Below are 15,847 nucleotides of genomic sequence, written 5' to 3'. Positions count from 1 at the left end.
AGGGGCTGCGGTGGCGGCCGCCGCGGCACCGGGCAGGGCCCGCCAGTCCCCGCTTCCCCGCTCCGGAGCCGCCGCCTGGGCCGGGGCAGGGCGGGCCCGGGGCTCCTCCATGCTGCCAGCCACGGGGCTGCGGAGCCGGCCGGGTGGCTCCTGCGATGGCGGCGGAAGAGGAGGCTGCGGCGGGAGGTGAGGCTGCGGGCGGCGAGACGGCCGCCCCGGGTGGGCGCGCGGCGCCTGACGCGCTGGGGGCGCCTCCGCGACGCCAGGTCTGCCCCCTGTGCCCCGAGGGAAGCGCCCGCCCCTGTTCCCTCGGGCCCGGCGTTGCGTTGCCTCCGAGGGGCGCTGGGACAAGGCCGCCCCTGGGGGCACAGGTGCGGCGCGGCGCCCGGCGCGTCCTCCGGGGCCGCGGCGCGTGGGGAGGGGACCCGGGGTCGCCGCCGGCGCTCAGGACGCTGTATCTGTCGGGGTCCCGAGCCGGGTGCATTGGCGAAAGGGAGCCGGCGACGGACCCTGCACCCTGGGATGGGAGCAGCCGCCTCCTCCCACCGCTGGGAGCCCGCCTCAGCGTCGGCAAGGCTTGCATCCCCGCGGGGACTTTACGTCTCTTCTTTCTTTCGTGTAAAACAATTGTCAGCAGCCGTGGACGGAACCCGGGTCATGCGAACCGCTCCCCTCTGAGCTGAAAAGACTCGCGGCTTCCCGGCTTCAGCGCGCAGGCGGACAGGTGCGCGTGGACTGGGGGCCACACTCCGGGACCGCGACAGCCCTCCGTCAGCGACGCCTTCCACCACTGCAGCTTCAGGAAAGTCGTCAGTGGAGTTAGCTGGTTCGATGATATATTTCTGAGGTATTTTTGTGAACAGAGTAGGAAGTTTGCTGTGCTTTTTCCGTCTCGCTAGTATTCACCGGCCGTATTCTGTGGTTTCTTACAATGGGGCCTTTGGGACTACTGCTCACAATTATGGAATGATTATAAAATAGCTGTTAAGACCAATGGGAGGCAGGAAAACAGAAATAACTAAAGGAAGATTGGCAGAGAAGTTCAGGGAAGCAGTTAATTCTCCCCTTTCCTTTTGGAATAAGGTGATAGAGTTTTAGATACTTCTCTGAAATAAGGCCATGAGAGGAGGTGGCTTTTGAAATTCTAATATAATGTGGGAATTTAGATTGTGGGGAGATTTGAGAAATTCCATCATTTGACTATTTGTAGTTTTAGGTAAATCCTTTGTTGAAAATAGAAGATGGCATGTCTGGTGTTAAGCTCTACACCCTTTTTGCTCAGTCTTGTGATTGAGTTCTGCCCTTTACTGTCTGTGTCACCCAGGTTATTTGAATTCCCTTAGTCTATGTTCTCCCATCTGTAAAATGGAGATAACGATGCAGTCCGCTTTATGGGATTGCTAGGATTAAATTAGATATGAATGCAAATAAAATGCTTAGCCCGATGCTGAGGAAATAGTGTTTCATAAAACATTAGCTTAATGTAGTTATTAATTTACAACTCCAATTTGCTTGTGAAATTGGTGAGTCCTGTCTGGTCCATTAAGAAAGGGAGGAAGAGAGGAAGGGGAAGTGGAAAGGGAAGGGGGGAAGAAAGAAGGAAAAAAATGCACCTACTAATTCGAAGAACAACTTTCTGCAGAGAAGTCTTATGGACTTACGGCATACAAGCTTTTAGATAAAGTTTATTGTTATTTATCTATTTTAGATAAATAGTTCATTGCTCTTTGCATATCAAATGTAAAGTTGGAAATAATAACAATTAAATTTTCTTAGTTAAGGGTAGCAATGTTTCTGTGGAGGCTGGGAGAGCCTGAAGGTATGATAAGTACCTAAGATGTCCCAGACCTTTCACAAGGGGTGCTTCCGTTAGTCTTACAGCAGCTTTGTGATGTAGGTGGTATCTCCATTTCACAGATGAGAAAACTGAGGCTGGCTCACAGTTATACAGCCAGGACGTGACAGAACTAGTTAAAATCCATGGCTCTCAATGATACAGCTTTGGTTTCTTTCCCATCTGAGTTGGTGGTGCTAATGAGCAAGTGTGCTCACTTCCAGACACCTGTTTATCTAAAGAGTGGTAAAAATAAAATAAAATTCTCAATGGAAGTCTCTAGGAAAAAAACAATATATGTATGTTTTTACTATTTCTCCCTATCCCCAGAGGGAAAACATAAACAGGCCTCTGGGCCAGTTGGTGGCCCTCTGCAAAACTGGCCCTAAGGTTTTTGTTTAACAGCATAAGCCAAACTGTGGGTTTCCCCATCCCATCTGTTTTAGATGGTAAACACTGAGATTGAGCATGCTGCCAAGTGACTGGGTGTCCTCCTGATAAATGATTCCAGAATCCTTGGAGTTAGGAAGAGGGCGGTCTTGAGGAGCAGCACATTTCCAAGACTGGTGGCCAGAGATGATCTGGGGTCAAGGCATCTGTGGGGCAGCTTTCTCACCTTCCCTTTTCTTACCATTTCATGTTTTCACCTATGATATTATAAGATTCAACTGTTTTACATGTGGTTCTGCAATTATAGTGGTTTAAATTCATTTCGTGAGTCAGCAATCAAAAGTCATGTCCCAATCAACCTTGCATAAGCTCCTGTTCCTGGCATGGATTCTTGGGCAAAATTTCAGCCAGAAATGCTTGACTCAAGATAAACTAGGATGGGCTAATTAATATTTAAGGCGGAGGAAAAGAGAGAAGGGAAGCGAGAAAGAGTGAGAGAGGAGGGAGAAGAAGGAAGGAGGGCAAGTGTGAAGTAAAGAGAGGAGGAGAGGGAAAAGGAAGAGGAAGGAGAGAGTGAAGGAAGGAGATGGAGGGGAGGGGAGGGACTGACACTCCATCAAAGTTTGACTCCAGGAAAAACAAAAACTAATGTTTAAAATGTGTAGGGAGAGCCAAAATGTCAGTAGGATAAGAGTGATTTCAGTGTACTTTATCCTTGTGAAATGACTTCCTGGTTCTAAAAAGCATGGTGTTGTTCTGTGCTGTGGACACTGAGGTAGCATCCTTTTAAAATCCCCCTTTGTCGTGTTCAGAAAATCATAAATGAGCCAATAACAATTCATTCTAGTAGCCCCAGTTTCAGTTGTCCCATTTAATTGAAGACCTCCACTTCTCTGCAGTGACAATTGAATTACTTGGGTGCTTGGGATCTGGGTCATTAGCATCATCATAGACAGAAGCATTACCAGGGGCCTCAGAGTATGCCATGTGCCTTACAGGAAGCAAAGGTACCTGAGACACCTGCCTACTCTGTGAGACAGTGATTCCCTGCCCTGGTTTTTGCAAGTTTACTACCTGGAGTGGCTCCCCTGGTTCTAAGCATCCCATCCCTCTGTAGCCCCTGCCTTGCCCAGTGCCTCGCCCCTTCCCAGTGGCAAGAGCCTGTGGGAACTAAGAGCCTTCAGTGTAAGCCCTTACTGGGACTGCAGGTGGGATATATTCTCCGTAGTAGCGTGTAGTATTTCTAGATATATACTGATAATTTATGCAATTCTTAGCTATGCATGCCCTGCCCCACCCTGTTTCCTTCTCTTAGTCAGGTGCTGTCATACTTACTGGTCCCTGACACATACTATTTATATTGTATCACACTAGGCTACAATATCCCATTTACCCACCCAGTTTTTTAACTTAAAAAAATTTTTTTTTCAGACAGCATCTCATTCTGTTGCCAGGCTGGAGTGCAGTGGCGCCATCTCGGCTCGCTGCAACCTCCGACTCCCTGGTTCAAGCGATTCCCTGCCTCAGGCTCCCAAGTAGCTGGGACTACAGGTGTGAGCCACCACGCCCAGCTAATTTTTTGTATTTTTTTTTTTTTTTTTTTTTGAGATGGAGTCTCGCTCTGTAGCCCAAGCTAGAGTGCAGTGACGCCTCCCAGGTCCCGGTTCAAACAACTCTCCTACCTCAGCCTCCCAAGCAGCTGGTATTACAGGCACGAGCCGCCATGCCCAGCTAATTTTTGTATTTTTTAGTAGAGACGGGGTTTCACCATGTTGGCCAGGCTGGTCTTGAACTCCTGACCTCGTGATCCACCCGCCTCAGCCTCCCAAAATGCTGGGATTACAGGAGTGAGCCACTGTTCCCGGCCTAATTTTTGTATTTTTTTAGTAGAGATGGGGTTTCCCCATGTTGGCCAGGATGGTCTCGATCTCTTGACCTCGTGGTCTGCCCACCTCGGCCTCCCAAAGTGGTGGGATTACAGGTGCGATCCACCATGCCTGGCCCAACTTAAAATATTTTTAAACCTGGCTGGGTACGGTGGCTCACGCCTGTAATCCCAGCATTTTGAGAGGCTGTGGTAGTCCGATCACTTGAGGTCAGGAGTTCAAGACCAGCCTGGCCAACATGGTGAAACCCCCTCTCTACTAAAAAATACAAAAGTTAGCTGGGTGTTGGTGGTGCATGCCTGTAATCCCAGCTACTCAGGAAGCTGAGGTGGGAGAATCGCTTGAAACCAGGAGGCGGACGTTGTAGTGAGCTGAGATTGTCCCAGTGCACTCCAGCCTGAAAAAAAAGAGTATTTTTAAACTTAAAAAATTATTTTAACTTCTTAAAATCAGTTCAGTTATACAGTGTTAACACTCTCACCAGAAAATACTTAAATGGTTGGCATGATAGGACATTTGATATTTATGTAGCTAAATTATTTGTATTTCTTTTCTCTAGTCTTTAAACTTATGGTTTCAATCTCTAGGTAGTATCATTACAGAGAGATTAAAAACAAAGAAGTCTGAAGGAAAAGGAAATGTAAAGAGAATCATTTTTCTACTCTATGCTTTGCATTAAAGGATATTTAGAATTGAAGGTTAAGACTATTGAAATAAAACAGTCACTTCCAAGACATTCAAAATGTTTTACTTACAACATTTCATGCATTTTTAAGTAGATGAGAAATACACTTTATCATATTTTTCAAGCATAGGGAAAGTAGAGAACCATCTACTACCCTTCTTGACCAAAGTGCCTCCACCTTTACCCCTCTGATATATCCTCTACTCAATTATGTGAAGGGATCTTCCTTTCCCCAATATGCTGTATGCTTTCCCACCTCCAGACCTTTCCTCAGGCTGTTGGCTGTTCCTGGAATGCCCCTGCCCTCCCTCTAGATGGGCCTGGAAAATTTTAACCAATCAGGCTTGAAGGCTGAGCGCAGCTGTCACTTTTTTTTGTATGTGCGGAGAAGATCTTGTGTAGGAAAATCAGTATAAGCTTTGGAAATAGGCCATTGGGCTTGCGATTTCTGGTTTCATTACTTATCAGCTATGTATACTCGGTCAAATATTAAAAACTTCTCTGAGCCCCAATTTCCTTATCTGTAAAATAGGGGTAAAATACCTAACTTGGAAGGTTGTGAGAATTCAATGAGATAATGATTACAAATTGTTTAATGAACTCTGACCTTCAACAAATGATTTTCACCTTTTCCTCATGCAACCTTCCCAGAACTTCCTCGTCACCCAAATTGAATTTATTCTCCCCTTCTATTTTCACACTGTAGTTTTTTACGTGTGCCTATGATAACACTCGTACCTGTTTGCCACAAGTTATTTGGTTTCTTAGCTCCACATTTAAGTTTCACATTACTAGGAGGCCAGAATTGGCCTCATCTTTATAATCTCCAATTTCTTGCACCTATTAAGTGCTTAATAAAGGCTTGCAGATTTTGAATGAAGGACGGTTTGTTTAAGGTGTGGAAGGGGTTAGTTCATTCTTACAGTATCCATTAAATATACACTATTTACTAGGCAAACAGAGAAGCAGAAGTGCATAAAGCAGGTGAAGTGGTTAAAGAGCTTACAAAATCTATTAGGCTGGGTGTGAAATGCAGCCAAAATATTTGTAATACAAGATAGGAACATGGTACAACATATGGGCTGTTAGGAGTTAGCCTTCTCCCCCACAGTTGGGAGAAATTATATCTAGTTCATGAAGGAGGGAACCACAGAAGGCTTTCAGAGAAGGGGCTAATTTTAGTATTGATAGAAAGATAACTCTTGGAGAAGCAGAATAAAAAAATTAGGGGAAGGTGTCCTCCAGGGAACAGAGTAGGCATGGAAATGGAAAATCACCAGTGACATGTGTAGAAGAACTGATGTTAGTATCTTTTGGCTGTGGATAGGAAAACTAAAAAAGAAAGAATTGGCCTACTGAAGTTTCATCATTTTCTACTGGGCTTCCCCTCCAAGATCTGTGATGCAGCGTGGACAGTGAACAGAGGCAGCCTGTCTTACACACAGGTGATTTTCCTACTTGACAAAAGGGAGGATACATGCATCTTCTTTTTGGTTCCTGGCAACAGAGCTTTTAAATCACCTTGAAAGGCAAATTATGGCATATTTCTGATCAGTAAGAAAGCTGGAAAGCTTACTGATTCCTGGTTCCTGCCAGATGGTTGGCTCTTAGGTTTTAGTCTTCACTCCAAGTTATCTGGGCCCCTTCTTTCTTTCATCTTCTTTTCTTTCCTTAAAAGGGAACTACTACTATCTTTTTATTTTTAACTTTTAAGTTCAGGAGTACATGTGCAGGTTTGTTATATAGGTAAACTTGTATCACAGGGGTTTGTTGTACAGGTTATTTCATTACCCAAGTATTAAGCCTAGTATCCATTCGTTATTTTTTCTGATCCTCTCCCTTCTCCAATCTTCCAGCCTCCAGTAGGCCTCAATGTGTGCTGTTTCCCTTTATGTGTCCATGTGATCTCATCATTTAGCTCTCACTTATAAGTGAGAACATGTGGTATTTGGTTTTCTGTTTCTGCATTAGATTGCTAAGGATAATGGCCCCCAGCTCCATCCATGTTCCTGCAAAGGACACGATCTCATTCTTTTTTATGGCTGCATAGTATTCCATGGTGGATATTTACCACGTTTTCTTTGTCTAGTCTACCATTTATGGGAACCTAGGTTTATTCTATGTCTTTGCTTTCGTGAACAGTGCTGCAATGAAATATGCATGTGTCTTTATAATAGAACAATTTATATTCCTATGGTTATATACACAGTAATTGGATTACTGGGTTGAATGGTAGTTCTGTTTTTAGCTCTTTGAGGAATTGCCACACTGCTTTCCACAGTGATTGAACTAATTTACACTTCTACCAACAGTGTTTTCCCTGCAATCTCGCCAGTATCTGTTATTTTTTGACTTTTAAATAATTGCCATTCAGACTGGTATGAGGTGGCAATCTGATTGTGGTTTTGATTTGCATTGCTCTAATAATCGATGATGTTGAGCTTTTTTTAATAGGCTTCTTGGCCACATGTATGTCTTCTTTTGAAAAGTGTCTGTTCATGTCCTTTTCCCACTTTTTTTTTTTAAACTAAGATTCTTGTTTTCATAGACCACATCATTTAATAATAAAAAAAATAAAAATAAAATTGAACAAAAGGAAAAGGTGGATGTAAAGTGGAACCTGTGGGAAAGAGGCAAGGGCTGCAAGACCGAAGAGACTGGGAACTGCAGGGGCCCTGGGACTCAGGAGGAGATGCTGATTCAGCTCCTAGGTGACCCAGTCCTGGCCCCAGCTGTTCCCAAGAGAAGGCTGTGAGTACCCAGAGAGGTGGTGAGCAGGATGGAGGAAAAATCAGAGGACTAGGGCACCTGGCTGTTCCCCATCTCTGGCCAACCTCCTCCTTGCCTAACCTAGCTCTTGCTTCTCAGACTTAATGGGAAATGAGAGGGAGCGGTGGGCTAAGTCCCAAAAGATAGGTTAAGGTAGTATGTTTAGGAGGGAAAGGATGGCTACTGTTCCATTTGGTGTGTATGCAAGGACAGGTGGTGTGAAAGACTCTTGGCTCCAGGGCGGTGGAGACTGTACCTATCCCTCTGTGCCTTTGCCCACTTTTTAATGGAATTGTTGGCTTTTTTTCTTGTAAATTTGTTTAAGTTCCAAAGAGATGCTGGATATTAGACCTTTGCTAGATGCATAATTTGCAAAAACTTTTCTCCCATTCTGTAGACTGTCTTTTCACTCTGTTGATAGTTTCCTTTGCTGTAGAGAAGTTCTTTAGTTTAATTAGATCCCATTTATCCATTTTTGCTTTTGGCACAATTGCTTTTGGTGTCTTGCATAATGAAATCTTTGCCTGTTTCTATGTCCAGGATGGTATTGCCTAGGTTGTCTTCCGGGTTTTTATGGTTTGGGGTTTTACATTTAAGTCTTTAATCCACTTTGAGTTGGTTTTTGTTTATGGCATAAGGAAGGGATTCAGTTTCAGTCTTTTGCATATGGCTAGTCAGTTATCCCAGCACTGTTTATTGAATAGGGAGTCCTTTCCCCATTGCTTGTTTTTGTCAGCTTTGTTGAAGATCACATGGTTGTTGGTTTTTAGCCTTATTTCTGAGCTCTATTCTGTTCCATTATTCTATGTGTCTGTTTTTCTACCTCTCCCATGCTGTTTGGTTACTGTTGCTTTGTAGTATAGTTTGAAGTTAGGCAATGGTGATTCCTCCAGCTTTCTTCTTTTTACTTAGGATTGCTTTGGCTATTTGGGCTTTTTTTGTTGTTGTTGTTCCATAAGAATTTTAAAACAGTATCTTCTAGTTTTGTGAAGAATGTCATTGGTAGTTTGATACGAATACTATTGAAACTATAAACTGCTTTGGATAGTATTGTAACTGGGTTTTTTTTCTTGGGTGCTGGTGAGGCACAGCTCCCCCAAGAGAATGCTGTGGGTTCTTGGTCTCCAGTCTCTTAAACAATAAGCGACAGGACCACTGCAGGTGCGCTGTACGCTTGTAAAAGTAAATATCGGACCCAAGAAGTGTTGCAGGAAGGTGATTTTATTTAAGTAAAGAGAAGAAGAGAAAGACTTCCACGAAGAGTGTGGAAGGGGATTCCAGAGGGGAAATCTCAGAGGGGAAAAGGACCTCCCACCATGTGAGAGGGATTCCAGAGAGCTGGAAATCAGGTGTGGGCGAAGGAGCAGGGGAATTTATCCTGGGAGACATTCCCACCTTCCCAAGTTCCTCTGGCCAGTGAAAGGAGTTCCTTTAGACAGCCGCTGGGGTGATTGACTGTTAGTTTCTTCCTGCGCCTGTGAAATTCAAACATAAACCATTAAATCTCCCAGATGGAGAGAGATGGGTTGGGGGCATGGCGCTGGGAAATTCATGCCCTTAAAACTACGCCCCCTTATGGACCCGGAAAAAGAACACCTTCCCTCAGTATGTCCATTTTAACAATATTGATTCTTCCTATCCATGAGCATGGAATGTTTTTCCATTTGTTTGTGTCATCTCTGATTTCTTTGAGCCGTGTTTTATCATTCTCATTGTAGAGGTCTTTCTCCTCCCCGTTAACTGTGTTCTTTGTATTTATTCTTTTTATGGCAATTATGAATGGGACCACATTCCTTGTCTGGCTCTCAGCTTGACGGTTGTTGGTATCTAGGAATGCTGGTGATTTTTGCACATTTATTTTGTATCCTGAGATTTTTGCTGAAATTATTTATCAGCTTAAGGTGCTTTTGGCCCAAGACTATGGGGTTTTCTAGATACAGAATCATATCATCTGCAAAAAGGGATAGTTTGATTTCCTTTCCTCCAACTTGAATGCTCTTTATTTCTTCCTCTTGACCGACTACCCTGGCCACGACTTCCAATACTGCATTGGACAGGAGTGGTGAGAGAGGGCATCCTTGTCTTGTGCCAGTTTTCAAGGGAAATACTTCCAGCACTCATTCAGTACGATGTTGGCTATGGGTTTGTTATAGGTAGCGCTTATTATTTTGAGGTATATTTCTTCAATACCTATTCTCTTCAGGATTTTTAACATGAAAAGGTGTTGAATTTTATCAAAAATTGATAATCATGAAAAGGTGTTGAGATAGTCCTGTGTTTTTTTGTCTCTAGTTCTGTTTATGCAATGAATCATATTTATTGATTTGCATATGTTGAACCAAACTTGCTACCCAGGGATAAAGCTTACTTGATCATGGTGGATAAGCTTTTTGAAGTGCTACTGGTTTTGGTTAAGGCAGCTACTTCTGTCTTTAAATATACTTCACATTCTTCTGAAAAGCGTAAATACTATTTCATTTATTTCCATGGCAGCCTGTTGGGAAACTTTCGGCATTTATTCAGCATAATGACCTGTGTTGTTCTTCCGTTCCCATCACTCTGTGCCCTTGATAGGGCCATGTGCTCCAGGCATGCTTGCAGAAAAGAACTTAACAATGCTCACAGACTTTTCCTGTGCAGCTGCGTGGGGCAAAGCTGAAGACCCTTAGCCTTAACTTCCAGTACAAACACTTAATGAAGGTTTATAAACAATAAGAAATCCAGTGCCCTGCATCAGAACATACTCCTAATATGAAGAGAGCACTCATGGAAACACCTAAGTGTGGTGACAGGAGAGTTTTTTTTTTAAAACAGAATCTCACTCTGTCGCCCAAGCCGAAGTGCAGGGGTGCAATCTCTGCTCACTGCAACCTCTACCTCCCAGGTTCAAGTGATTCTCATGCCTTAGCCTCCCAAATATCTGAGACCACAGCTGTGTACCACCACAACCAGCTAATTTTGTATTTTTTTTAGTAGAGACAGAGTTTCACCATGATGGCCAGGCTGGTCTCGAACTCCTAGCCTCAAGTGATCTGCCCACCTTGGCCTCTCAAAGTGCTGGGATCACAGGCATGAGCCACTGCAACCAGGCAGTTGTTCTTATTTTAATTCAGTTACAGTGCAGAGGATCTCTGGCTTAGAAGTTACTTGTAAACAGAAACTCTTTCTATATAGCAAAATACATCATCTCTTTTCCTTAGAAGCAGAGAATATAGGGAGAATATATTATTGTGTCTATAGAATACTTAAGCTGTAAGTATATTTTATAGAAATGAAGATTTTAAGAGCTAGATCAGTATACATCTGATCTGTAGATTGAATTTATACCATCTATACAGTAGATGGGATTGAAATTGATTGAATACTTGACAGATTGTGTTATCAATAGATTTTAAAAGGAGAAGATTATCAAGATTAATAGTTGTTTTGTTAAAGATCTAGAGAAAAGTTTTGATGAAATAATGAACACAGTCTGCAGCTCTGTCTTCTCTCCTTGAACATGTATCAGCTCCCTGGTTGGAGAAATAAATTTCCTCTGTGAGTTTACATGGCACCCAAAGATAGGCTGTGCTTACACTACCATGGAAACAAACAATATTGCATTGTAGGTGGGCCATCTTTTCTATAACAAGTCACTGGGGCAACCACTCTGACCTAGAAAAGAGAGACTAAATCCAATTTTGCATGCATCATGCTGCTAGTGGCTTCTTTAGGACAATTCTCCTTTTCTTTGGTTTTCAACTTGAAAGTACTTTTGGCTTATCACTTCCTTTCAACAATAATCATAGCCACTTCTGTGCTATGTAGTCATAGCCAAAATAGCCCGATCTTAGAGAGATGTTCAATTCACACTTCAAAGCCTTGAAGGCATCCAGGGCAAATTATTTAGCAAAAGGTTTAGAAATAATTTTCATTAAATATTTTTTAGGAAGCAACTTTGGATTATGATCAACATGGTTACTAGGGCATAGTATGCCTGGAGTGTATTAAAGCCCTAGATATCACTTTGGGTTTTATTGCTTTTAAAATCTACATTGTTAAACATTGTATTTGTAAAACTTTAACATTTGCTTGTTGAAGTGTCCTGCTTCCTTTTTTTAAAAAGCCTCTTTCCTTTTTTCTAGAATAATCACCACTCAGTGAAAAGATAGACAAATACTTGTATGAACACTGATGCTTTTTTCCCCCAAAGTTAAACAGAAGGTGTCTCATCTTGTTGCTACTTGAGTTGTTAGGAATCACCTATCTTTTGTAGGCTTTGTGTAGAATTTGGCATATCCAACATGCCTGACTAATGTGAATCATGATAATGGCCTACCTTGTGTCTACTGTTTGCTCATAACCTGCAGGAATTGTAATTTGTTGAGCTGTATTTTCCAGTATATAATAGTAAACTCGGTGTAGACCATCCAAATCTAAATACGTTTTTGTGCCATTGGAAAAACCTGCTGATGTTGGAAATGTTAAATCCTGCATTCTACTTTTGCATGGGGATCAATCAGCCCTAGAACAAGTTAGGGAACTTTTCTGTGTTGATATGGAACTGAAATTCTGATGAACTGTGATTTCTTGCTTTTGCCCATCCCTGGATTAGGTATAATGCCTATGAAATGCTGGCCTTTTCTGGAATGGTCATAGTCAGGGAAACATTCTTCAGCGCTTATATCATTCTGATTATATTCTGCATCACAAATGAGTGGTTTCCTCCCTTGATTCCAATTTCCTTATAGTCATCATGAGTGTTTCTCCTCCCTCTTTTCTCTGTTTCAAAAGCTCAGCATTTATAACCCTGTCTTTGGTTCTGTTAAAAAGTTAAAATTCCTAATCTTTATTGAGTATTTACTATGTGCTCGGTGTTCTAAATGCTTTGCATGGCATAACTCATTGAATCATCAGCAACTGATGAGGTAGGTACTATTGTTAACCCATGTTTCAGATGAGGAAACTGAGGCATAGAGAATTTAAGTACATTGCCTAAGGTTAAGGTGGCAGAACTAGGGCTTGAACCCAGGCAGAGTGGCCTTCAGAGCTTTTAACCTTGCCCTAGATTGCATTCCTTTAGTGTCTGCACATTTGGATGTGGTTCCATTTCTGTGGAGTGCTGATGTCTAAAACTTCTGGGAGGGAGTGTAGCATACTGGCCTAATTTGACTTTGAGGGCATCTGAGGTCTCTCACTTAACAATTGCGTGATGTTTGGCATGTGTATTAGTCAGGGTTCAACCAGAGGAGCATAACCAATAGGAGATACATATTAAGAGATTAATTGCAAGGGATTGGTTTATGCAACTGTGGGGCTGGCTAGGCAAGACTGAAACCCACAGAGCAGGTTGTCAGTAAAGGCGGGCTGAACTCCAGTGCAGGCTGACCCTGCTGTTCACAGGTGGAGTTTCTGTTTCTTGAGGGAAGCCTCCCTTCTGCTTTTAAGACCTTTCAACCGATTACATCAGGCCTACCCAGATTACCTGGGATAATCTTCCTCATTTACAGACAACTGATCATGGGCTTTAATCACATCTACAAAATACGTTCATAGCAACACCTAGTCTGGTGTTTGACAGAATAACTGAGGACTGTAGTGTAGCCAAGATGACATAGTGAAGTTGCTTTATTTCTCTGAGCCTTGGTTTCCTCACATGCTAAGTGGGGATAGTAAACACCATAGACCTGTGAGGATTGTATAAAATATGTAAAGCATATAGTGCCTGGCATGTCAGGATTCAGTAGCAGATGATATTATTTGTGGCAGTGTTGGGGATGCCAGCAGCTGCAGCTGTGGTCCTACCTACAGTAGTGACGGCCTCGTTTTCATCACTCTCTTGGTTATTCTTGTTCACTGCAGTGGATGGTTTCCTAACCAGTATTTCTGCCTCAAACTCTTTTAATCCATCCACATTTTTTTTCTCAAGGCTATCGTGAAAGGCTTAAAGTAGCCCACTACTCTCCAGCTTTGAAAAATGTCATGTTGAAATCCAGATCCACTATGTTTATAGATTTCCTCAATCAGTGCACACTACGACTGCTTCCCCCCAAGATGCCCCCTGCTCACATGCTAGAAGGTAGTGCTGGGGAGTGCTGCATTCGGCAGTGGCATTGAAATTCATCCTAAGTGTTTTTTATTCCTTTTCAGTTTCTGTAGTAAATGAGGATGGGACATGCATGAGAACTGTTTTAAGTTCTGTTTTTTTCTCTTTTATTTAAACTAAGATGTAAAACACAGCTTGGTGTATTATTTCACCACTCTGAGCCTAAGTTTTCTTAGCTGTAAGATAAGTAAATTGGAACAAGATAATTTCTTTTTTTAATTGTTTATTTTATTGAGACAGGGTTCACTCTGTTGCCCAGGTTGGAGTGCAATGGTGTGATCATGGTTCACTGCAGCCTCCACGGCCTTGGGCTCCAGTGATTCTCCTGTGTCAGCCTCTGCCTTTGGAGTAGCTGGGACCACAGATACGCACCACCATGCCCCGCTAATTTTTGTACTTTTTTTTTTTTTTTTTTTGGTAGAAACGGAGCTTTGTCATGTTGTCCATGCAGGTCTCCAACTCCTGTGCTCAAGCTATCTGCCCATCTGGGCTTTACAGAAGTGCTGGGATTATGGGCAAGAGCCAGCATGCCTGGCTGATAATTTCTTTTGTTCCTTTTTCCTTCTTTTATTGCAATTAATCTTTTATTGCAAAGTAAGAAAACCAGATATGTTTTTAGGATTTTCTCCAAATGTTTAAGAGCAAGACTAGTTTATTTTTCACTATCAAACCAGATATTTAAAAGGCAATACTTATAGTTTAATCAAATAATAGATTTTTAAAATTAGCTCAAAAAGCCTTCCCCCTTTCTATTCCATCAGATGAGAGACAATGTGTGAACAAATGAATGATCTTTGGAACCATTTTAGTCTGTTAGACTTGATAACTGTTTTTGTTCTTATTCTGAACTGCTTGTTCAAATTCAACTCATACTAAACTCACTGCCATGTTTCTGACCTTTCTGTCTTATAAACTTTACCTTCCTACTTATTCCTACTTTATCTTATCTCTTGAATGTGATGATTAAAACTTTGTGTTGTTTTTTTTTTTTTTTTTTTGAGGTAGAGTCTCATTCTGTTGCCCAGGCTGGAGTGCAGTGGCGCAATCACGGCTCACTGCAACCTTCTCCTCCCAGGTTCAAGCGATTCTTCTGCGTCAGGCTCCTGAGTAGCTGGGACTACAGGTGTGTGTGTCGCCACACCCGGCTAATGTTTTGTATTTTTAGTAGAGACAGGGATTTCTCCATGTTGGTCAAGCTGGTCTCGAACTCCCGACCTCAGGTGATCCACCCACTCAGCCTCCCAAAGTGCTAGACAGGCGTGAGCCACTGCCCCTGGCCTAGACCGTTGTTGTCAAAGTTTTACTTCTATCCTTTGCCATGGTTCTCACTTTTCTTTGGCTATGTGGCTGTCGTACACCAATGCTAGAGAGAGCATTCTCTTCCCATAGTCTACTGTCAGACTGTGGCTCCCAGTTGATGTCATGGTTTTTGAAAATACACTTTAAGACTCTTCAAATTCAAAATCACAGGTGTATAGTTGGCGATGGTTTGGATGTTTCTCCCCTTCAAACCTCATGTTGAAGTTTGATTTCCAGTGTTGGAGGTGGGGCCTAATGAGAGGTATTTGGGTCATGGGGTGGATCCTCCATGAATAGATATGTTCTTTCTTGGGGGTAAATGAGTTCTCACTCTATTTAATTGTTTGTTAAAGCTGGTTGTTAAAATGCCTGGTGCAGCCTGACCTTCTTGCTTTCACTCTCCCCATGTGATCTCTGCACATTCTGGCTCTTCTTTACCTTCTGCCTTGAGTGGATGCAGCCTGAGGCCCTCACCAGAAGCAGATGCCCCATCTTGAACATTCCCACTATCAGAATCATGAGCCAAATAAACCCTTTTTCTTGATAAATTACCTAGTCTCTATAGCAACACTAAATGGACTAAGAGTAGTTTAGTACAGTAGTCAAGTATGAGATAGACCCAGCATCTTTGGCATTGAATGTCACACAGGGAAGTGATATGGCTATGTACATCAAAACTTCAAGATTACGTGCTGCATTTTCTTCACTGTATGCATAAATGATATTATTTCTCAATAATTTTGGCCTTCTCCTTCATTGGCCTATGTCAACAGAGGCATTCAAAACGTTTGATTAATACCTGGTAGAACTGCAGGATACACAGGAAGATCTATTAGATTTTTGGGTTCCATGAAGGATTAGTCTCTTTTGTCACCATCATATCACCAGCCCTCAGCTCA

At 42.6% G+C, this 15,847-nt stretch overlaps 1 protein-coding gene across 4 annotated transcripts in view; it reads left to right on the top strand.

Annotated features, from left to right (window-relative positions):
• ARNTL2 (aryl hydrocarbon receptor nuclear translocator like 2) overlaps positions 1–15,847 on the top strand; it is an 81,930-nt gene continuing 66,083 nt past the window's right edge. The window contains exon 1 of one of the 4 annotated variants that reach the window (XM_032283855.1): positions 1–186. In XM_032283855.1, the coding sequence (XP_032139746.1) occupies positions 156–186 (31 nt within the window). In that variant the 5' untranslated portion in view covers positions 1–155. The remainder of the gene's footprint in view (positions 187–15,847) is intronic. The other 3 variants (XM_032283835.1, XM_032283841.1, XM_032283848.1) reach the window with 3 other exon arrangements.

The sequence above is a fragment of the Sapajus apella genome, unplaced genomic scaffold, assembly GCF_009761245.1.
Source record: "Sapajus apella isolate SASKATOON/1434 unplaced genomic scaffold, GSC_monkey_1.0 scaffold2, whole genome shotgun sequence".
NCBI lineage: Eukaryota > Metazoa > Chordata > Mammalia > Primates > Cebidae > Sapajus > Sapajus apella.
This window is presented reverse-complemented; position numbering and strand designations above follow the sequence as displayed.